Below are 23857 nucleotides of genomic sequence, written 5' to 3' on the forward strand. Positions count from 1 at the left end.
CTACACAGAGAAACCCTGTCTTGGGAAGGGGCAGGTGGTTAAGGGCAGGTATAGGTAAAAGAATTGATGTTTATGAAGCAAGAATTATTGTCTGGAATTTTTACTTTGAAACTTTTCCTGATTTTTTTTTCAAGCTAAAGTTGCCTAAAGTCTTAGCTTTCCATCACTATAGCTGTGTAATAATTATCCTGCCATGTGTTTCCTTATGCATATCCTCTCCTGGATGTTCATTTATAAATTATATGTATTTAGAATTTGATGCTTAGAATATATATAAATTTTTTTTGTGAATCAGTAGTAAAGTGGAGAAAAGATTTTAACAACCTGGCATTGCTATGTGCAGAATATCCTTGTGGATTCATAAAATTGTAAATATTGGTGTTTTAAAGATTTGTGCTACTGTGAGTGTTTAGAGACAATGAATACAGATTGTACAAATGGTCTTTACTGTTGTTTGTTTTGCATTTGTATAGCGCTTTTCCTTCAAGGAGCTCAAGACATATTTCAAAAGCTGACGGTTTTTCTCACAGCAACCCTGCAAGGTAGGTAGCTCATGTTTCAGACGCGAGGCACCAGCCCATGGTTCTGTCCTTAGTAATGTGCGTTAATGCTAAGCCATTGGCCCTGTCATTGAACTAGAACGTCTTTTTAATGATTTATTTTTGTTTTATGTGCATTGGTGTTTTACCTGTATGTATGTCTGCCTGAGGGTTTCGGATCCCCTGGAACTGAAGTTACAGACAGTTAAAGGCTGCCATGTAGGTGCTGGGAATTGAACCCTGGTCCTCTGGAAGAACAGCCAATGCTCTTAACACTGAGCTGTCTCACCAGTCCCCTATAAAATAGGACTTTTATAACATTTAGTAAACCTTCTAAATAGTATAATTTTGCTTGGAGGCAGAGCCAGGCAGATCTCTGTGAGTTTGAGGCCAGCCTGGTCTACATAGCAAGTTCCATGCTAGTCAGGGTTACATGGTAACACCCTGCCTTCCTTAAAAAAGAGAGAGAGAGAATAGAATAGAAGGGGGAAGAAAATCTAGTCTTAGCAATTAGTAATTTAAACAAATTAAAAACATTGGTGGGCACCTTTAATCCCATCACTGAAGAGGCAGAGGCAGGCAGATCTCTGAGTTCAAGGCCAGCCTGGTCTACAAAGTCAGATCAGCCAGGGCTACACAGAGAAACCCTGTCTCAGAAAATCACAAAAACGAAAAGACTCCGACTCCAGGAAGAACAAGAAAGGGTCTGAAGTAATGGTCCATCTCCAATCCCATTAGGGAGCGCTTTTTAGCAATGCAAATTATTATAATTATGAATGTGTTGAGACACGGGTCTCACTGTGCAGCCCCTGGCTGATCTGGAACTTACTATGTAGACAGACTGAACCTAGCCAGCTGGCCAGGGTTAGTGAAGTCATGGATCCTAGTGGAGAGCCCACCACTGCCACTTTACTAAAGCAGCACAGTCCCTAACTACATTCTAAATACGTGTCCTTACGCCACAGATAAGGGTAGTCCCTGTCTTTGAAACAGACAGCGTCCATTACAGAAAACCACAACCAATCAAAATGTAGATTAATGCATCTAAAACACAGCTCCTGCACCTGAGGTTCAAGGGTCACTGTGAAAGAGGGGCAGGAAGACTGTAAGAGCCAGATCAGAAAGTCTGCCGTGAGATTGTATCTTCTAGGAAAGTTAGAGAAGCACTTGATTGGCAGAGGCAGGGACATCTCTGAGTTTGAGGCCAGCCTCGTCTACACAGTAATCTACATAATGAAGAAAAAACCTTATGGGCTGGAGAGATGGCTCAGAGGTTAAGAGCATTGCCTACTCTTCCACAGGTCCTGAGTTCAATTCCCAGCAACCACATGGTGGCTCACAACCATCTGTAATGGGGTCTGGTGCCCTCTTCTGGCCTGCAGGCATACACACAGACAGAATATTGTATACATTAATAAATTTTAAAAAAAGAAAGAAAAAACTTTATAACAACAAAAAAAAACCCCAACTTATAACAAGAATTCTCTTGCTTCTAAGATCCTCAGTGACTTTTGCTCTGGTTTTTAATAATTGTTAACAGTTTTGTGTGATTGAATAATTTTTATCTCTCACAGTATTGCTATAGCAGGATTTGACTTAAGCTGTTTGGTCAGGTGATGTTAGTATGTATCTGCAGGGCCACTGAAATACTATCTACCACCACCTCCCTTTCCTCGCCATCATTCATTTTTTTCCTTTTCCAGACAGGGATTCTCTGTGTAGCCCTGGTCTTCCTGGAACTCACAGGTATTTGCCTCCTCTGCCTCCAGAGTGCTGGGATTAAAGGTGTGCACCACCATGTCTGACTGATACAAAGATTCTTGTTTAGTGGGTAGCAAGGGATAATTTTGTGATTTTGTTTGAGGCAATACAAATCAGAAAATGAGAAACAGAGGTCATCTCAGGAGAGGCAGACCCCAGTAAGAATATTACAAACAGGGTTATTTTGTGTTGATTTTAGCTCCTAGGTAGTTTGACATTGTGAACCATGAAAACTAGGGTGCTTGGAAGACAAAGTCATCCTCTGACCTCATTATACATATGAACACACACATGAGCACATACATACACAAACTCATTCACTCTCTTAAGTGTGTGCATGCATGCATGCACCTGTCTCCATTTCAGGTCTGTAGCATATTTTTCTGTATTTTTGGATGAGTTTAGCCTTTTCTGTGATGCCCAGGATGGAGCTGACCTTACATGTTAGGCATATGTTCTACTCTGGCCCACATCCCCATGCTACATCATATCATTAATCTAAACAGAGTCACCATTGGTCACTTCTACATTAGACACAGGAGGACAACCATCTCCCTGTTGTCGGAAGTTTTGCCACTTCACATCATGGATGGCTTATTGGAGTTATTCAGTGCGGAATGTTGCTTTTCTGATCACTGAACACAGTGTATCTGTTTTCCACATTTCATCATTTGTACTGTTGGAAATATGAGGCCGTGACCAACATTTCTGTTTGGCATATCTGTGCTGTTGTGCTGATGTTGGATGATTTTTTAGACTGTACTAAATTGAACTGGGCTTTGTGCATTTAAATGGGAGATCTACCACTGACCTATAGTTCCCTGTTTAACTGTTGTTCATACACTTATTACCTTGTAATGTAGGGTTGCAGCAAGAATGGCTTAAATCTGATTTTAATCCATTGTGGTGGCTACAGATGAGTAGTCTGAAATGATTTGGTGCTTCCCCAACCCTGCACATCTTTAGATGTGCATTCCAGTCACTACGGCTGATTTCACCAGCAGACTCTTTAAAATTCTGCCATTATAAGTGTTATGTTCTGTTTGCAGTTAGGAAATCCACCTCAACTCAGAACTGAAAGTTGTTCTGAATTCTTTAGAAGACCCAAATTCATTAGTCTATGAGAATACATATACTGCCCAAATAGCAGTAAAACATTTCCTCTCGTATCTCGGGTGCATGTGAGTTTGAATTCTCAGATAGCTCCAGAATTATTAAAACTGAAGTATATAAGCTGCTCAGTGGTGGCGCACGCCTTTAATCCCAGCACTCAGGAGGTAGAGGCAGGCGGATCGCTGAGTTTGAGTCAGCCTGGTCTGTAATGTAAGTTCTAGAATAGCCTGGGCTATACAGACAAGCTCTGTCTCAGAAAAAACAAAGAAAGAAAAGCAAATAAGCCTTAATGAAATCTTGTTAATGGACGCTATCTGTGGTAGTGCACACCTATAATCCCAGCACTTGGGAGGTAGAGGCAAGAAAATTTAGCATTCAAAGCCATCCTGCTCTCCAGTGGGAGATCAAGAGCAGTCAGCCAGGGTTATATGAGATCCTGTCTCAAGAAACAGTTAATGCTTTGTGGTAGCTTATTTTGAAGAATGTGATGATGTGTGCTGAACTTGGATGGAGTCTGTGCTAGATCTTAATCTCATTGTTTTCAGACTCTTAAGGTCAGCACTTGAAGATTGATAAGTGTGTAGTTCAAATACTTTTTCGCTTAAGCCACTGATATTTTTTTCCATAGGCTTTATTTGAACAGCAATCTCTAATTCTATTGGGAGCTTTGTTTATTTATTTTTTTTTTTTAACATAAAACTCTATTTGAGAAAAGTAATCAGATGAAACTGACTTGCAAAGAAATTGTTTGCTCTTTTATTTTTGTTTTGTTGCCTTTTTTGTATTTTGAGATAAGGTTTTTCTATGTAGGCTGTCTAGGAACTGTTACTGTAGATCAGGCTGGCCTCGAACTCACAGAGATCTGCCTGCCTCTGCCTCGTGAGTGCTGGGATTAAAGGTGTGTGCCACCACTGCCTGTCAAGAAGAAACTCTACTAGAAGTTCAGTCTTTGCTGAGTGTGGTTCCAAAGGAAAGAACTTACAGAGCCTACGTGGAACCTGACTGTGCCACGTGCTCATATTCCAGTCATTACAGCTGATTTTACCAGCAAACTCTTTAAAATTCTGCCATTATAAGTGTTCTGTTTGCAGTTAGGAAATGCAGAATTCAAAGTGATCTCCTAGCTTGTAAGCAAACTGAGATGCACTATCCCTTTTCTATTAAAAATGAGCTGATGTGTCAGGAAACCAACGCAAGCAAAGTGGATTTCATATCCCCTTCCTTGTGTGTCTTACCTTATTGTTTTGGTTGTTAATATGGTAATAATTGAAATTCAAGTTGAAATTTAAATATTAATATTTCTGATTTATTGAGCTTTGAACTATGCCACAATGCTTATGTTAAAAAAAAAGTGGCGCCATGGTGAAACTTAACAAGACGTAGTTTTTCAGCTCTTATCAGTTTTGATTCTCTTTCCTGTGACCTCTTTCCGGGCTGTCTGGAACCATAGCAAAAGGATACTGCAACTCGTTACTGTAGTGCCGAGGTTATTGAAGTTACAGAAACACATCCAGTCTGTTTCTTAGAAAGGTGTCTGTTAAGTCTTGCTAGGTGACTGACAAGAAAAGTAAATGTGTTGGGGCTGGAGAATTGGCTCAGAGGTTAAGAGCATTTGCCTGTTCTTCCAAAGGTCCTGAGTTCAATTCCCAACAACCACATGGTGGCTCACAACCATCTGTAATGAGGTCTGGTGCCCTCTTCTGGCCTGCAGGCGTACACACAGACAGAATATTGCATGCATAATAAATAAATAAATAAATAAATAAATAAATACTCTTAAAATAAAAAAAAAGTAAATGTGTTTCATGTTTCACACACCAATGCAGCAGGGTTTGTATAACCATATGACTTCATAGTTGTTATCTCAAAGGAACTTCTTTCCTTTTTCTTGCAATTAATGTAAGAATATTCTACGTCTCTAAACTTCTGAAAAATGTTAGCGGTAGAGATGGTTTAGTAAAGATGTAATGTTTATCTATTTAGCATGTGTTTATTTCTCCTTCTGTTCTCAAGGTGATTTGTTCCTTCGACTCAGTGATATCGTAGCTAAAAATGATGAGCAACAATGCTCTCAACCAAACAAATCAGAAGTGATTCTTTTATATTGTGTTGAGTATTTGACTAACACTTTTTTACATTGAAAAGTTTCTTGAAGGTTCTTCATAATTGCATTATAGAAGAAATTATGTCATAAGTAGTTAATTGACATCCAGCTGAAGCATTCATATGTTGCTTAATTTCCCGACAAACCCCATTATGGAAAGACTTAAAAATGAACATGGAAATCTAATACTGAAATTAGATTATCAGGTTCTGTTAAATTGTAACATATGTCTTGCTTAATTTCTGTTTATTAATTTATATCCACCAATTATAAAATAAATTTGGAGGAAACGAAAAAAATTCTGCCATTAACAGTTTCATCCCCAAATTATGCTTTTGGAACTTCCCTGTTCTCTGGATGAAGTCCTAAGCCAGTAGGAGTGATTGGGACATCAGGGTATATTTACTATTTGGACCATGTTAGGGTTTTCTGCTGTGCACACAGCCATTTTGTTATGTCATTGCACTCTGCACTCATTGCCTTCCACTCTTCTATGTGAGTCCACCTGAAACTCCTGCCCTCCGACCTCCACTGGAATTGTTCTATTGTCTTTGATTTTGTGCTGTCCAAAGTAAGTGACTAGTGGAAGTAGGAGACTCGCAGCTTTTGAGTTGTCTCGTTTCACAGTTAATTAGCAGCTAAACAAAAATATCAAAATATTGTTTGAAAAGGAAATTAGGCCTTGGAGAGATGGCTCATTGAATAAAACATATGGCATATGAGTTGAGGACTGGTGTTCTGATTCCCAGAACCTTCATAAAAAGCCACGTAGATGTGGCAGTTTGCCTCTAATCCTAATACTCAAGAGGTGGAGTCAGGGCATTACCTGGGACAAGTGGCTAGCTTCACTAGCTGAATTAGCAATCTCTAAGTTCAGCCAAACACCCTATTTGAATACATAAAATGGAGAGTGATGGAGGAAGGTACCCAATATCAACCTTTGGTATTCGCTTGCACATATATATGCATCTACACATGCAAACATGCATGTGTACTACATGCATACAGAGGAAAAGAAAAAAGGAAGCTCTTAGGTGATTTTTGTAGTAATTGATGATTTAACCATTGAGATTATTGTTTTTTTTCTTTAAATCTTTGATGTAATCACCATGCTGACTATAGAATACTAGTTCCTTGAGATCTCTTCAGTTGGAAGAATTGTGATGGAGAGCTGGAGGGGATGGCTCAATGGTTAAAAGCACTGGTTACTCTTGCAGAGGACCCAGGTTCAGTTCCTAGCACTTATAACTGTCTGTACCTTCATTCTAAGGGATCGGACTTCTCTTGTGGATACACATGTGGTACGCATATGTACATGCAGGCCAAACACATAATACACATAATTTTAAAATTTTTTAAAAAGAATTGTGATAGATAATTAAACTTGCTGTTTTGATTTCTTTCAGATTTCGGCCTATTAAGGGAAGGCAAGAAGAGCTAAAGGAAGTAATTGAACGCTTTAAGAAAGATGAACACTTAGAGAAAGCCTTCAAATGTTTGACTTCAGGTGAATGGGCACGGCATTATTTTCTCAACAAAAACAAAATGCAGGAGAAATTATTCAAGGAACATGTAAGTTAAGTGTATTAATGCTGCTAACCTATGTCCAGATGAGTAGAAACTAGTAGTTGAGGCAGGAAGGTTGTCACAAATTTGAGGCCATCCTGGACTACATAGTGAATTTGGATCAGTTAGACTACAATGTTGAGGCTCTATCTCAAAACAAATCAAACAAAACAAAACCCATAGGCTTACACGTAAACTGAAGCCTGACTATTCATGAGCACTGAGACTTAAGTCTAGTAGTGATGGTGGTGGTTTACAGAGCCTCAGGTTGAGCCCAGGGCCCTGCACATGCTGGACAAGTGCTCTGCCACTGGACTAGTCCCAGCTCCTTGAGTTAGTTTTCATCAAAGCACTGGATGTAAGGAACTGTAGTGCGGATGGTGACGTGGCTGATAATCCAAGAAAAAAGTCTTCATTTAGGAGTGCAGTCTATTATGAGCTTCTAGAGAGCAGAACCAAGCCATTAGGTGCTCGCAGGAGTGAATGTTGAGACTGAAACTAATTTTTTCTTTATTACCCAATAGTTTACGTTGTTGCCAGTGGTATGCTTTTATAATTTTGAGAGAGTCTAGCATAATAGATAATTGTTATCACATTTTCCCCCTGCTTTAGGTCTTTATTTACTTGCGGATGTTTGCGACTGACAGTGGATTTGAAATATTGCCTTGTAATAGATACTCTTCAGAACAAAATGGAGCCAAGATAGTTGCAACAAAAGAGTGGTAATTATTAAACTAGTCAAAACTCAGTGTACTTCTGTTTAAAGATTTCTGACATTGTCCTTCAAGTATGTAAGAAGTCATGGTCAGCCAGAGCCAGTGCTTTCCTTGAGGGACAGTGCAGTACTCTGACCTGTTGATTTAGGGGGTAGTAAATTCAGAACTCTGGGTGACCTGGTCGCATCTCTAGGCCACAGTGTGTTGAGTCTAAATGACTACTCCATATTGGACTGCTGAAAGGTGGAGGATACAGGGTATTACCTGGCTTCCAGGGTTAGGCTGAAAGGTTGGGGATGAAGTCTTAGCAACCTGAGGTCACTTTACAGGCAAAGACACTTGAAAACGTTAACCTGCTTAAAAACATGCATGCATACCAGATTAAATAGAAATAGTAAAGACCATTTTTAATCCCAGCACTCAGGAGACAGAAACAAGCATATCTTGTGAGTTCAAGGCCAGTTTGGTATGCATAACGAGTTCCCAGCCAGCCAAGATATACAATGAGACTCTACCTCAAAATAAAGTCAAACCTCAGTAAGAGGCTTACAAGCCATAGAGGAGAAAGAAAGAGGAGAGAGAAGGTGTAGCTTTCTTTCCTATTAATAATGCCTGTTCCCTTCCTATGGTAGTATGTTCCAGGAAAAGAAGGCAGTCTCTGTGACCCTTACTTTATGTCCCGGGAGAAACAGGCAGTCTCTCTGACCCTTACCATATATCCTAGGAGAAATAGGCAGTCCCTCTGAAAGGTCTTGGCGAGTTTTTTGAGGGGGGGGGGTGAGTGGCCTTGTTTTGTTTTTGTTTTTTAAATGGTTTTTCAAGACAGGATTGTTTTCTCTGTGTAGTCCTGGCTGTCCTGGAACTCGTTCTGTAGACCAGGCTGACCTTGAACTCACAGACATTCATTCACCTACCTCTGCCTCCCAAGTGCTAGAATTACAGGCGTGCACAACCACCATCTAGCTCTGATAGTTCTATAGAATTTCAGTAGCAAAAATTTGAGAGGTCAGGTAACCATAAATAGAACGTACAAAAGAGCATTATTCCCAAATAAGCCCCTGGGGTGTATTTGAAGGTATAGATTGTGATTGAGGTGCTGACTAGCTCTGGTGGCTCCTGTGTTGCAGATGGCAGGCTTGAGATCTCATTTTGCAATAAAGTAGCCACTGGCCTCCTAGAGTCCTGGAAATGTAGTCTGTCTCCAGAGCTCACATTGTGTTTTCTTTTTCATTCATAGTTCCCATAGTGACTGCCTGCTAAAGTAGTATATATTATACTCTTGGATATGTGGACTTAAAATATGTTGAGAGGAATTTCACCTCCTCATCCTTGACGTGGCCACTAGGAAACTTAAGCTTGTAATTTGTGCTTGCAGAAAACACTACTAGATGAAAACAAAGTTCTGGGCCCCTCATATCCCACCACCATGGGACCCATTTGCAAATATGTAATACTGTACAGCGAGTAGTTGGGCTTTGCCTCCCGTGAGATGCTGATCCAGGCACTGCAGGGTGTTGAGAGTCACAAGTGGCACAATACCTGGCCTGGAGGAATTTCCATTCTCTCATGGGGATAGGATAAGAAATATCAGGCCATGGGGCTCCAGAGAGGAAGAGAGGGTTCTCAGGTACACTCCGTGTCCGTCAGCAGAGTGTGTGGAGCCAGGGCTGATCAGTTTCTGCTATTTAGTGGGAAGGCTTAATTTATTAAAAGAAGCCTTATTATAATTACTAGTAATTTTTATCACATATTTTAAATAGGAAACGAAATGACAAAATAGAATTACTGGTGGGTTGTATTGCCGAACTTTCAGAAATTGAGGAGAACATGCTACTTAGACATGGAGAAAACGACTTCAGTGTCATGTATTCCACAAGGAAAAACTGTGCTCAACTCTGGCTCGGTCCTGCTGCATTTATAAATCATGGTAAGCTGCCTTTTGAGGCGTCTACGCTGTGTGGGCTGGCTGCCCACGGCTAGCGTGGCCTGGCCATACTCGGGAGTTTGGAATGGCCATTGTCTTCAGATTTATTAAATATGCCCAGTGTAACTTGAGACCTAAACTGATGGAAATTGTGAAGTTGTCTGGAAAGCCTTTTCAGATTCTGTAACTTCGTGTTTCAGATCTTATCAGCAGTTAATTGACTTTCTCTTTTGGACATTTTTCAGATTGCAGACCTAACTGTAAGGTAAGCATAAAAGAAAACCAAATACCTCAGAGATTCTATGTCTGCCTTGGGTGTGAGACTCTTAACAAGTTACTTCTATTTCAGTTTGTGTCAACTGGCCGAGATACAGCATGTGTGAAGGCTCTGAGAGATATTGAACCTGGAGAAGAAATTTCTTGTTACTATGGAGATGGGTTTTTTGGAGAAAATAATGAGTTCTGCGAATGTTACACTTGTGAAAGGTAAAGGATCAGATTCCCCACTTCAACTTCATGACTGTCATGATGTTATGGTGCTGACCCTGCCCGACCATCCACATCATGTGAGCGTAGAGCTAGCACATGTGCTCTGTAGCACAGCACCCTGCAGTGTGAGAAGCAGAAGCATATGTGATGCAGCTGTTACTAGTGAGTCACCATGCAGAAGTGCTCAGGAGAACAGTAAGTGTGGAAAAAGACAGTGGTGAGTATAGTTAAGTTTCTACATAAGTTGTACGTACATCACTAGAGAAATTTTGGAAGATAAAATCTGATGATAGACCCTCAAAATAAGATCTGAGTAAGTCAGGCAATGGTGGTACATACACTTAGTCCTAGCACTCAGGAGGCAGAGGCAGGTGGATCTCTGTGAGTTTGAGGGCAGCCTGGTCTACAGAGTGAGTTCAGGACAGCCAAGGCTACACAATGGAACCGTTTCCAAAAACAAAAATCTGAGTAAAAAGAATTGTGATGTTAGCTGTTAAGGTATAGATACCATTCTTTTCATGATAAAATCTTGTTTGAGGCATTATATTTGGAATTGACCAAAACTATTTTAAAGGTTATAAAATAGTATATATAATAACAACCAAATCAAAAAAAAATCTAAAGAACCTTAGGGGAAGCCAGGCATAGTAGCTTATGCCTATAATCTCAGTACTTGGAAGACTGAGGCAGATGCATTAAAAAAAAATTCAAGGTAAGCCTAGGCTACATAGCAAGCTCTCTTTCAAAAACAAACATGAAAGAAACCTAGTCCCCAGCACCAAACAACAGTCAAAAAAGGTTAGGGGAGCGTTGGGGATATAGTCCAGTTGATACAGGGCTGTGTAGAGCACAGGAAACACTGGAAAGACTCCAGAGTTGTATTAGAGGCTGGTCTGTGGTGGCACATGCCTGTAATCCCAGCACTCAGAAGGTGAGGCAGGAAGATCATAATTTCTGGTCATTCTTGGTTCACAGAGCATATGAGACCCTATTTTAAAAAAAAACTAGGCAGATAGTAAAGATTATTATTTATAAAGCGAGTGATCAAACGATGTATTACTTAGGAATAGACAATAGCCAACAGAGTTCTAAAACAAGCAAGTATGTATGGCATCTTAGTGCACATGGGAAGTGAGCACTGCTTGTCCTCCTGGAGAAAATAAGTTAGACTCCAAATTAAAGTTTAAAAACAATATAAAATGATTAGGAAAATATCTGCCTAGGAGCTTGAGAGACGGCTCAAAATTCAAGAGCATGTTCTGCTCTTCAGAGGACCTAAGTTTAGTTCCTAACACCCATGTAGGGCTGTTCCTGCTACTCCAGGGGAACTGCTCCTCCTTTGTCCTCCGAGGGTGTGTGCATTCATATGCATGCACATAATTAAAAAGAAAATAAATCTTTACCAAAAAATTATCTGAGCTAAGCATGGTGACACAAACCTTTAATCCTAATACCCAGAATGCAAAGGCAGGCAGATCTCATGTAAGTTAAAGTCCAGCCAGGCCTACATAGACAGATAAAAAAAAAAAAAAAAAAAACAGTTTCTATCTAACTTTGGGGTTTTGAAGATCTTGTTAACATTAGTAAATCAAAAAATGCTTGAATGACCAGATTCTAGTCAAAGGCTAATAAAGAGATACCTGACAACTGAGTGCAGTGCGTACTATTCTTTCCAAAGGACCCAAGTTCCAGTACCAGCCCCTGTGTCATGCAGCACAACCCTCAGTAACTCCAGCTCCAGAGGATCTGATGTCACTTCTAGCCTCTCTAGTCACCTGTGTGAGCATATATGTGAGCGTGAGCACTTGCACGTGCATACACACATTAGTTACCACAGAACATTGAATGCTCATGCATGTTCTATGGAAATTTGAGCTTTCAAAACATGTTCATTGCAGGCTTACAGAGAGACATATGGTACAAGAAAGTTAAAGTGCTGGGTAAAATGGTAGTGTGGTATCTTAGTTTTGCTTGAAAATAAATATAAATGAAGAATTGGCCACATAGTATATCTACGGATACAGGTCCACAGGCAGCTAATGAATGATTGAGACATTCATTGTAAGTAATTTTAAAAGTGGTTTTGGTGTGCTGGAGCGAAGGTTCAACAGTTAAGACCACTGACAACTCTCCAGAAACGCACATGGCAGCTCACAGCTGTCTGTGACTCCAGTTCAAGGGGACCTGAAACCCATGATGAAATACTACTGCACATAAAATAAAAATTTTTAAAAATTTTTTAAAAGTGTTTGTGGTAGATGCATGCTAGATCTCCCTGAGAACTCTAGAGCTGGTAGTTGTCTGTGGTTGAGGTCTCAGCAGTTCATCTCAGCCCTTGACCTGATGTGGCCAAGTAACCTCAGCAGCCAAGCTTGTTTTAAGTAGTCTGTTCCATTTATTTGACCTTTGCTGTTTTCTCTTTCAGACGGGGAACTGGTGCTTTTAAATCCAGAGTAGGACTGCCTGCGCCTGCTCCTGTTATCAATAGCAAATACGGACTCAGAGAAACAGATAAACGCTTAAATAGGCTTAAAAAGTTAGGGGACAGCAGCAAAAATTCAGACAGTCAGTCTGTCAGCTCTAACACTGACGCAGACACCACTCAGGAAAAAGACAATGCAAGTAAGTAAGGGAGCTTTACCATAAGGTGCTGGTTACAGTCTTTATTGCTCACAAAGCATGCTTCAGTAGTTTTGAAGCTTTAAATACTGATAGAAACTGGGACTTGAGGCTTCAGCTGCACTGCAAATAATAGAAATGCTTTGAGTCCATAGCAGTTTGTGTCCACTCCACATTCAGGGCCAACCTCTATATGTATTTTTGAATACTTGGTAATTGAGTGTTGAAGTATTCAACATATGTTCCAGAACCACCATCTTTGAGGAAAACATTTTCAAGTCATCAGTGATGGTATAATGGTGTTTTAGGCCCTGCAAGCGCTTGACTAGTTAATCAGGCTGCTTATGTCCATCTCTAGCCAGTCTAGGAACAGGGTGGACTCAGAGTTCATTATGCTTCAAGGCTTCCATCTTTTTACTACTTGCTTAGCAGTTTTTGAAGTGCATCAGCCTGGTTCACTATGCTCAGAAGTATGCCAGAGGAGTATTTGGATGTGGCTGTGTTGTGGGGTGTGTGATTACCACTGGAGGAAGTAGCAAGCCAGATGAAAAGGAAAAGGAAGCAAGCTGTGAGCTGCCAGTACGATGTTAATGGAATTTCTCATAGAAACTGGGGTGGTAGTGAATAACAGAGAAAAGAAAGAAAAGAAACGCTCCATAAACCAAAGACAGCACAGCAATTGTGGAGCTTGAAGTGTGGGACATCTGTGGCTGCTGTCCTTCATCTGGGTAACACTAGTGTTCTCTAGATGCCACTACAACAGCAGGTTCTCCTTCTGATGTGTCTCAACCAGAGTCGTCTGTGAGAAAGGTTTGCCTTGGTTGCCAGAGTGCCTATTTCAGGACTCTAGTATCCAGTGACTCTGAGCACGTAGGAGCCCCCTCAGGCACTGGGTGTTCCAGGATCTTCTCTATGCCTTCAGATGTTTTCAGTCCACACACGGGTACTCCCTTCCCTTACAGAAAATTTTGAAGAAAGGGGACGGTGTCTCCATGATGGCAAATGCCACTGCGTGGATATCTGAATCTGCTTGCTACTTGAAGTCCAAAGCCAGGCATAGCCTCTTGTATAAAAGCAATAGTGTAGCTCAAATTCACACTTCTTAGCTGAGCCCAAAGTGAACAAAGAGGAGGTATTAGTCTCTCATTTACTGTTGACTGTTGGTTCTATTAATAAAGGCAGTGTAATGAACTTTGTTTTCTTGAGTCTGGTTCCTTGAAGACACTGGAGGCTTGTGAAGCCCATTTCATAAATACTTACATGGAAACACTGAGGTGTATGCTGCCTTCCAGACAGCCACAAAGCTGCTCTCAGAGAATGGCTCTGATGAAATGAGAGAGTTCCTGTGTTTTTGTGTATGAACTTGATCACTAGAATATACATTTTAAACTCAGCACACCACTTAGCTTAAATACGTAAGCTTTAAGTACTTAAGTACAAATAGTTTCTGAAGGGGTTGTGTGTGCTGATATGTTACGACATAAGAAATATTTATTACTCAAACCAGTAGTTTTGGAGAAGTACCAAGATGTGGGTGGTTCTGGACCCTCCTGGAAAGCTTATGCCTCATCTCCAAGACAAGTGCAAAGTCACTGCAGAGCTGACTTTGACACAGCTTTTTCTCAAGGGGAGAAAGAATGCATAGCACCTTTGAACTGTAGTCTCAGCACCTTAGAATAGAAAGCTCATCCTTGCTAGTGGCTGCTTGTGTTAGGTGCTTGATTTATTCAAAAGGCCTTTTTGCAGCATGAGTGGTAGAGTAAGCCAAAGCTGTCAGTTATCTGGAGGCATGGCCTGGGGGTCAGAGGGAACAAGGCCTGGGTATTCTTTTTCCACTCTCATGTCTGTCCATAAAGATGGTCCCACAGTGCTTAGGATTTTGATGACATCTAGAAGTGTACGGGTCAGCCACATAGTGTGTCCTTCACCCTCTACAACCATTGTGCATTAAATCATGTTCACATAAGTACTTCTCTATTTCTTACATACATTTTAACTGTTTTGTAGTTCTTTTTACTTTTTACTTTGTTTTGCCTGGAGAGTGGAGGCATGACCCATGTCACATGTGTGGAGGTTAGAGAACAAGTCAGTACTGTCCTACTGTGTTGATCCCAGGAATGGAGCTCAGGTCATCAGGCTTTGCCTGCACGTGCATGTACCTATTACGTGTTTTTTAAAAGACACAGTCTTACTAGATAGTCCAAACCATACACTCAAGTACTCCTGCCTCATCCTCTAAGTGTTAGGATTTACAGATGTTGGTCCTCGCTTGCCTTTTTACATGTTTTCTTCAAGTCTGTATTTGTGTTTATGCTTCATCTTTACCCTGTAAAAAAGGAAGTGAGATAAAAACAGGCTGAGACAGGTAATGAGCATCAGAACTTCCTCGTAGGCCTTCAGGCATGCCTAGTGTGTAGCCAGGGACTGCTTTTGCCCTGCCTGCTTCTCTTCCCCTGCCTTCACCTAACAATTTGGCAACATTGCTACCTAGGCATGAGGAAAACATTCTTGCTTGATACAAGGCTGAGAGATGATGTCCTAAGAGCTTCAGCTTGACTTTCTGCTTTAGCACCCAGGAGTGGAGGCAGCAAGAAATCCCATGTCCAAAGTGAGTCTTCCAGTCTAAGCTCCAGTACCCTCTGGAGGTCCTGGATTTCCAGGCCTTGGTGACTGATAATGAGTGATAAGCTGTGTGAAACACAGATACTCAAGCAGCACCCAGAGCTGTAGACAGTCACTGCCCAGGGCCCAGCAGACATGGCCAGTAGGGTGCGTTTGTGTAGGCTGAAGGAGCACCCGGGTGGCATGAAGGCAGCGCTGCCCCTTGTCTGTGACAGTGCTGCCTCTAGTTGACATGTACCACTGCCAGGCCTGCCTTTCCATTCAGTCGCTCACGTCAGGCAAAGGGACTTGGAAAATAGGAGCCTTTAGAGTGCTGCTGAGGGTTTTCTGTTTCCTAACTTAGACATGGCCCTTGTGAAAACTTGATTCGCATGCCTTGACAGCCTAGCTTGAGAGCTCAGGAGAGCACTGGTGTTCTTCTGTCATGTTTCTTCATGGTGCACACTAAATGTCATACTTATGATTTAAATGACACCTTGGAGCCACCACAGTCAGTGGCCATACAATGTCTCCTGAGTTTGGACTGAAGCCATATTATAGGCAACGTAATGGTGATCGGGAACTCAGGGTCTGGGGCCACAACCAAGCCCTGGTCCCACTTCTCAGCAGATGGAGTTTTGGGACTTACCAAACCATGAGAGCTTGGTTCCTTCATAGGTGTGGTAAGAGCCCCTTTAGGTCTTCATATGACTTGTGCACAGTGTCTGGCATGTAGCAGGAGGAATGTACACCCCACCAAAGTTACCATCCATGATATACACTTGGGGTTTATTGATCAAAAGAGAGTGGCTGCACCAGGGGCACGCCTGCCTTTGTGAATATAAGGACCCTGAGTCTGAATACCCTTTGAAGTGTTTGACTAAGTTTGTCATTGTGGCTACCAGCTTCTTCCTCTAGCCTTACCATCACTGAATCTCCATCCCCCACTCACACACACAAGTGTCTGCATGGTGATTGGCCCCTGGCACTTTAGGAGAGTCTCGGGTACATTGCTCATTTTTCTCTATGAACTTACCTTTTCACTGGGCTTTGGATGAGATGGTACTTTTCAAACAAACCATGACAAACACATAAGGGCAAATCTATCAAAATAATGTACCATCTAAGTGCAATCCATTTTGTGCTGGTTCAGGTCACAAACACAAGAACCACTCTTTCAGCAGGGACCCTAAGGAAGGAGGAGGGGCTGGGAGAATACAGACTCAGAATCACCTTAAAATAGAATTTAGCTAATAAGTTGAATTTATTAAGTACTAACTTCAGAGAGAGAGAGAGAGAGAGAGCGCTTTGGATGGCAGGAGTGCAGTCGGAAAATGCTCCCTAAATGATGAGCTGGCCAGGTGAAGCATGTCCACAGCAGAGGGACTCACATGCACATGCCCACAAGTTGAGGGCTTTAGTCAGAAAGCCCGTGGCTTCTGCAGATGGAAAGGATAAAGGATGTGACTTAGCTGAAGAGTTCAGGTTTTATTCTCAAGGCATTGGGTAGTGAAAAGGTTATGTTCCACAGTGACATGAGATAGTAGCCTGCACATCATTCTGGCCTTGGAGGAATGAGGGACAGGCAAGTGCTATGCACAGTCCAGACAGGAGGTAGATGGGATTCCAGTGACACTGCAGGGGTGGACGGTGCTGCAGGACTGGCAAGAAGAGTCAAGGGTGGCCAACTTCTTGCTTGAGTCATGGGCAGAAGGTCGGCATCAACAAGGGGCGAAGCTGCCACAGCTCTAGGGGACAGTGCAAGCCTGTCATCTCTGGAGCAACTGTAGTCAGTTGTTAGCACTCTGGATCTGTAGTTCAGAAGAGAGGGACTAGAAGCTTGGAAACTGCCAGAATCTAAATGGTAGTAACTGACCAGGTGATACCTGTCACCTGGAAAAATATTGTCAAGGGGCTTGAGCTGGCAGGTGTCTGAAGAATGGCAGTTGGGTGGCCAGGGTCAAAGGAAGTCCAGGAGCATATGCTCTTAGCATATGGTTACCATCATCCGGTCCATAGAAATGAAAAAGAGGGCTGGAAAGTGAACACTGGTTTTTGTGCCGTGGTCCACCACACAAAGGCTGTCCCACTGGAGGGACAGAATCCAGGCTATAGAGGGGTTCTAACAAGAGCATGTCATGGATCCTGTCATTGTGTGGGTTGATTTCATTTTCAGAGCAACAGTGGCATGGGAAGGGAAAATGAAAGGCTAGAGACTGTAAAGCCTGGTCATAGATAGTCCTGCAAGAACCCGTGTTTGAGAGATGCAGTCTCGGCTTGTGCCTGGAAGCAGCCAGAACATTAATGTGTTTAGATGGCTTGTCAGAGTCATCTATTTGCTAAGTATTCCCTAAATATCCCGTCTTTTAACACACACACACTCATCTATATATGAAAGAAAGCATGCAATGCAAGTGTGTGCAGTTGTAGGACTTCCTGGTCTATAAGTCACTTAGCCTTGAGTGGAATCCACATGACTCTAGAAATAAGTCATATCCTTGGCAGCAACCCACACAGATATGTGGATGCTTGGTCCACTCAGCAGCTCTCATCACTGGGGACTCCGCTGGTTTGGGTAGGGCATGTTGTAGCTGCTGGCAAGCCAGTCCCTGAAGTAGATAGCCTTCTACTCCTGGTGGTTTATATGCTTGTTACACATTCTTGTACCTTTCTGTTGGTAAAGAGTACTGCTAGCTCCGTGCTTTGCTGTATGGGGAAAAGGAAGTCTGTCCCTACAAACTGTCATTGAATAGACCCCATGCTTCTGCCTTTACCCTGGTTTTTTTGTGAGGGTTCTGATCCCTTGGTCACCACAACTTCTCTGCTGACTAGTTTTAATAAAGGAGGATTTGTTTGCTTTTTAACTGTGGAACTAAAAAGTCATTAAAACAACTGACTAATGTAAAATTTTGTGATCACCTAGGACGTAGATCACTGTGGCAGCATGACCTTGGACCACAGCCTCCTAAGAGGCACTCAGCGGTCACCTAAGGTTGTACAGCTTTTCTGTCTGTTTTGGAAGAAGTTAGATCTGTTGTCCTGAGTTGCTTGTTGCCGTCAGGACTCTGCAGCTCTTGAGCTAATAGGCACCTGCTGTAGCTTCTTATCCTTAAAGGTGAGGGGAGCAGTGTGATACTGTGCTTCCTTACTGATGTATGAGTATTGGAGGAAACAACATATGGTTCTTAGAATCTGTTCACCTTATACCGCTGGAGAGGTGTCTCCTAGAGTCCAGTGGTTAGTGGAGCTCATCTCTCTGATGCTATACTGGCTAAGTAACATACTGTAGGTAGATTTAAATGGTGACTAAGAGTTCAGGAGAGAAGCTGGATATTGCATCACACACCTGTGACCCTAGCACCGGAGTCAGAGGCAGGAGGATTGCTGAGAGTTGGGCCAGCCTGGTCTATCAAGTCAAGATGATATACTCAGACACATACACACATTCATATAGAAAATGAAGGCAGAAACCATGGTTTTCATTTACCTTCCTTTCAATACCTTCTTTTATGCAAGAGAACTACCTAGTCTGGAGCAGTAAGCCCTGATGTGAGAGATACCAGGAAAAAGCAGCCTGGGCCCTGTTGTCCTGGTGTCCTTGAACCATAACAGAGGCACTGTAGGGAGTAAGTCTGCCTGAGGGCTGCCTTGCACGCATTGTGTGTCAGCAGTTTGTAGCCAATGAATTGCTTTGGGGATTGTTTAACCATGTCATGTTGTAGTACCAAGCTTGTTTCGTTTTTTTTTTTTTTTTTTAATTTTTTTTATTTTTGTCTTCTAAACTTCACAGCTTCTAACCGAAAATCTTCAGTTGGTGTAAAAAAGAGCAGCAAGAGCAGAACACTGACCAGGCAGTCCATGCCGAGAGTCCCATCTGCTTCCAACTCTACCTCACCTAAGCTAGCGCACATGAACAATTCCAGGGTACCAAAGAAACTGAGAAAGCCGGCAAAGCCTTTACTTTCCAAGATCAAACTGAGGAATCACTGCAAGCGGCTGGACCAGAAGAGCACATCACGGAAGCTTGAGATGGGGAACTTAGTGCTGAAGGAGCCCAAAGTTGTGCTATATAAGAATTTGCCAATTAAGAAAGAGAAGGAGCCAGAGGGACCAGTGCATGCTGCAGTGGGAAGTGGGTGCTTGACTAGGCATGCTGCAAGAGAACACAGACAGAACCCTGGCAGAGGTGCTCACTTGCAGGGCGACAGTTTGCCCTGCACCTACACAACCCGGCGCTCATTGAGGACAAGGACAGGTCTGAAGGAGACCACTGACATCAAGCTTGAACTAAGTCCCTTGGATGGCTATAAAAATGGCATTCTGGAACCTTGCCCAGACAGTGGCCAGCAGGTGACCCCAGAGGTGCTGGAAGAACTGGCTCCTGAGACTGCACACAGGGAGGAAGCTTCCCAGGAGTGTCCCAAGAGTGACCCATGCCCGTCAAGAAAGAAATTTCGACAAGGGAAACCCATGAAACACTTAGCCAAGGCAGAGGACTGCAGTCTGGAGCCCAGCTTCCCTGGGAAAGATGGGCTGCCAGATTTGTCGGGGCCCCATCCTGACCAGGGTGAGCCCAGTGGCACCACTGGGGTGCCTGTGAGCTACACAGACTCTGCTCCCTCACCTGTTGGCTGTTCTGTTGTTACATCTGACAGCTTCACAACAAAAGACAGCTTCAGAACTGCACAAAGTAAAAAGAAGCGGCGGGTCACCCGGTATGATGCACAGCTGATACTGGAGAACAGCTCTGGGATCCCCAAGCTGACGCTTCGCAGGCGGCATGACAGCAGCAGCAAGACAAACGACCACGAGAGCGACGGAGTGAACTCCTCAAAAATCAGCATCAAGCTCAGTAAAGACCATGAAAGTGACAGCAACCTTTATGTCGCCAAGCTCAGTAATGGGGTTAGCTCGGGGCCAGGTGGCAGCTCTACCAAGCTCAAAATCCAGCTCAAGCGGGATGAGGAGAGCAGGGGGCCATATGCAGAGGGGCTTCATGAGAATGGAGTGTGCTGCAGCGATCCCCTCTCCCTGCTGGAGTCCCAGATGGAAGTGGACGACTACAGTCAGTATGAGGAGGACAGCACAGATGACTCTTCATCTTCTGAGGGGGAGGAGGACGAGGAGGACTGCGAGGACGACTTCGATGATGACTTCATCCCTCTTCCTCCCGCGAAGCGGCTGAGGCTAATTGTAGGTAAAGACTCCATAGATATCGACATTTCTTCAAGGAGAAGAGAAGATCAGTCTCTAAGGCTGAACGCATGAGCTCTCACTCTGCAGTTGTCCTGGGGAAGTAAAAGTAATCCCAGCCACAGCTTCTCAGCGCAGCACTTCTGTGGTCTTTTCACCTGTAGGCGTAATACTGTAGAAAGTGTACAGCATCCCAACTCTTAAGTCTGATTTGTGCAAATTTGTATCGTACTTTTTAAATAGCCTTCTTATGTGCAATTCCGAGTTAGAGGGAAAGCCCTGTTGTAAGATAGAGGCTCCAGCAGACTGTGCATTGACAGCAGCTCTCCACAGGACTGTCAGACACTACTGTGCTTACACCATGTTGTAACTTACCTGTAAGAGCAGTGCCAGCCCTCTTCCATACATGACTAAGCTGTAGTTAGGGCGGAGCAGAGCAGCCTCGTGGGAAGGGTTTCCAGCATCTGCTCGTTTCACCAGCAACGACCTCTGGCTTTTGGTTTATTTGCTAGATGTTTCTCCTTGGAGGTGTCGGTTTCACACTGTTTACCGGCCCAGGTGTCCTGTCCGTGGCCTTCGTTATCACAGAGACCATTTGGCTGGAAGTCAGATTGATTTCTTTGAAGAAAAGAAACTAAATTAAAATGCAGTCTTCTGCGTGACAGCTCATTTTCAGTACATTATATGTACGAGGCTGGTGGTGTGCAGGATGAGTTTTCAGAGCAGCTTATTTATTGCTTGTCATGTAAATTAAAGACCGTGTATTTAACACTTTCCAATCCTTTTAGATAAAATTGTTCTTTGCAAGAATGATTGGTGCTTATTTTTTCAAACCTTTGCTGTGAACAGCGTGGCAACAGCAAGCAACGTTTGTCTGATGAACTCCAGCTATCTTAATTTGGGTCTTCAAGTTTCTGTTGCACTTGTAAAATGCTACAAGGAATATTAAAGAAATCTATTCACTTTAACTTATAATAGTTGATGGAGTAAAAACATGAGCCACAGCTTTTGTTCTGTGGTAATATACAAACATTTGTCTTTGGGGTTCAGTGTAAAGAGCTGAAAATGATGCTTATGTTGTAAATATTTGTGTGTTGTGAGAAATTTTTGTCATAAGAAATTAAAAGAACTTACCAGGAAGGTTTTTAAGTTTAGAAATATTCATGCCAATAAAATAGGAAATTATAAATATATAGTGTAAGCACTGCATCAGTGGACATTCTTGGCTTATGTTAATTATGAAAATATCAGATTTTTTTGATTATATTATCAGTCAGACAAAAAAGAGGAGTCAGATTTAATTTGTTTTTGAAGCACTTTGAGAAGAGAAATTAATTTTAAGTAACTTAATGAGCAATTTTTGATTACTGCTTTATGTTCAGTACCAGGCTTATTTGTTTCTCTGGATTATTTTGCAAATCAAAGAATTTAAAACTATCAGTTTGTAGCAGGTGTTTGACACCAGTGGGTCTGTTTATTTACTGGGAAATGTGTAGGTGTCCTTTTAGATATACAGTGTTCCTGAACGACACAAGCTAACGGACTCAGTGTTGAGCAGGTCAGAGGGGACCTGCAGGGAGCGAAAGGTCCCACAGAGCATCTCGGTGCCTCCCTGTTGCTGGTGATACCTACTAGTGTTCAGCTGGGGACACTTGAATCCTTAAAACTGTGACCAGTAGGTTCCAGGTAGTGAGATTCGTGAGCATTTCTAGGATTCAGATGTCTTTGCTTCTGTGCATGAGAGACTCCCTGCTGTGGTCCTCTCAGTCTTGTTCTTGTTGCCAGGCAGTCTGACCCTCGAGCATCTCCCGTTTGGCAGCAGGAGGGAGACTGTATGCCTGCATATACACACAACCTTTTGCTATAGTCATGAAGTAGGGCAGCCCTGTGTCTCAGGACCTCCTGTCTCAAGGCACCGAGAGCACCTTCCATCTGTGTAAGTGAGAGCCCCGTGCCACCTCTAGGAAGCTGAAGGTGGGCTCAGAAGCCTGCACGGGGCAGCAGGTCACCCTCATTCCCTAATGTTCACTGGGCTATTTGGAGAGGCTCAGAGACTAAATCCTCCCATTTCTTTGAAATCCAACAATAGACATTTCAGGAATTTCCGTCTTATAGAAAAGGTAACAAAATAACACATTTCTCACTTTCTCCATGTTTAAGCTTAATTTTAGTAACTTATTTATGATGTTTATTTTAGTTTTGTGGCCTCGTCTTTGGAGGCTGACCTTCCATGGGTCTAGGAGCAGTGACATCGTGAGGAGTTGCTGCCTCTCAGGAGTCGTATGCACAAGCATTCAGCAGCGCTGCTGATGCCTTCTAGGGAACCTTATTTCCGTTTCTCAAGGCAGGGGCCTCGGACTGTTCTCTATCTGCTGTAGAACTTCACTGTGGGGTGCCAGCACCCACACGCTTGACCAGTCTGGAAGAGGTCACACTCAATAAAACTCTCAGCTTGAGCTTATGCAATGATTGGTAACGTTTTTGGCAATTGTAAGAATTAGGAAATGATCCTAGAAATATATGTAAAGTATTCAATTTTCAATCATTTTTCAAATTACTGTTTTAAATTGTTTTGCTGAGTTGTAATACTTTTGAGATACAATGTATTCCTTGTACTGAAAGAATGAAAAGGACTTTTTCAGCATTTGAGGTAAGTTCTTTAACGTTTCATTAAAAACATTTTTTACAGATCTTTTGTACATGCACTTGCAGTATTGAGGTTAATCATTTTAATAAATTCGGAAATTAAAATGATTTCGTCAGTGTTCACTGTATCTTGAGAAGAAAAGTGAGTCTTCCACCAGATACTTACAGGAAGCAGGAGTTGTGAGTTGAAGAGAGCCATTATAGCACGCCTTTAATCCCAGAACTTGGGAGGCAGGCTCAGACAGATCTCTGTGAGTTCTAGGACAGCCAGGACTGTTACACAAAGAAACTCTCTCAAAAAAAAAATTTTTTTTAAACTAACTCTGGTGGGCATGTGTGCACAGTGACTCACAGAGTGGAGGGCAGCCTGTCCTCCCACAGAAAGGCTGCTTTCAGCATCCCAAACCCACATGCTTTGCCCTCAGCGTGACACTGGAAGCGTTCCACCGCCCAGCTAGCTTGCGCCAAGTTGCCCAGAAACCTTGCAAATCCTCAGTTCTGTGTCACCAGTGTGCAGCCTACTGCCAATCTGGGATACAATGACACTGCCAGGCTCCAGGACGCCTATGGTCCCTACAAGAGGGCA

The 23857-nt window shown here is 42.6% G+C and overlaps 1 protein-coding gene across 8 annotated transcripts in view; it reads left to right on the forward strand.

Moving 5' to 3' along the window:
- Kmt5b (lysine methyltransferase 5B) overlaps window positions 1-23376 on the forward strand; it is a 50060-nt gene extending 26684 nt beyond the window's left edge. For 6 of the 8 annotated variants that reach the window (XM_038325866.2, XM_038325876.2, XM_038325893.2 and 3 more), the window contains 8 exons: window positions 474-542; window positions 6924-7089; window positions 7696-7805; window positions 9560-9726; window positions 9969-9988; window positions 10073-10209; window positions 12638-12834; window positions 19223-23376. In XM_038325866.2, coding sequence (XP_038181794.1) covers window positions 474-542; window positions 6924-7089; window positions 7696-7805; window positions 9560-9726; window positions 9969-9988; window positions 10073-10209; window positions 12638-12834; window positions 19223-20700 — 2344 coding nt within the window. In that variant the 3' untranslated portion in view covers window positions 20701-23376. Of the gene's footprint in view, window positions 1-473; window positions 543-6923; window positions 7090-7695; window positions 7806-9559; window positions 9727-9923; window positions 9989-10072; window positions 10210-12637; window positions 12843-19222 lie in introns of those variants that run through there. The other 2 variants (XM_038325911.1, XM_038325920.1) reach the window with 2 other exon arrangements.
- The last annotated feature ends 481 nt before the right edge of the window (window positions 23377-23857 follow it).

Source organism: Arvicola amphibius, chromosome 1 (genome assembly GCF_903992535.2).
Source record: "Arvicola amphibius chromosome 1, mArvAmp1.2, whole genome shotgun sequence".
Classification (NCBI taxonomy): domain Eukaryota; kingdom Metazoa; phylum Chordata; class Mammalia; order Rodentia; family Cricetidae; genus Arvicola; species Arvicola amphibius.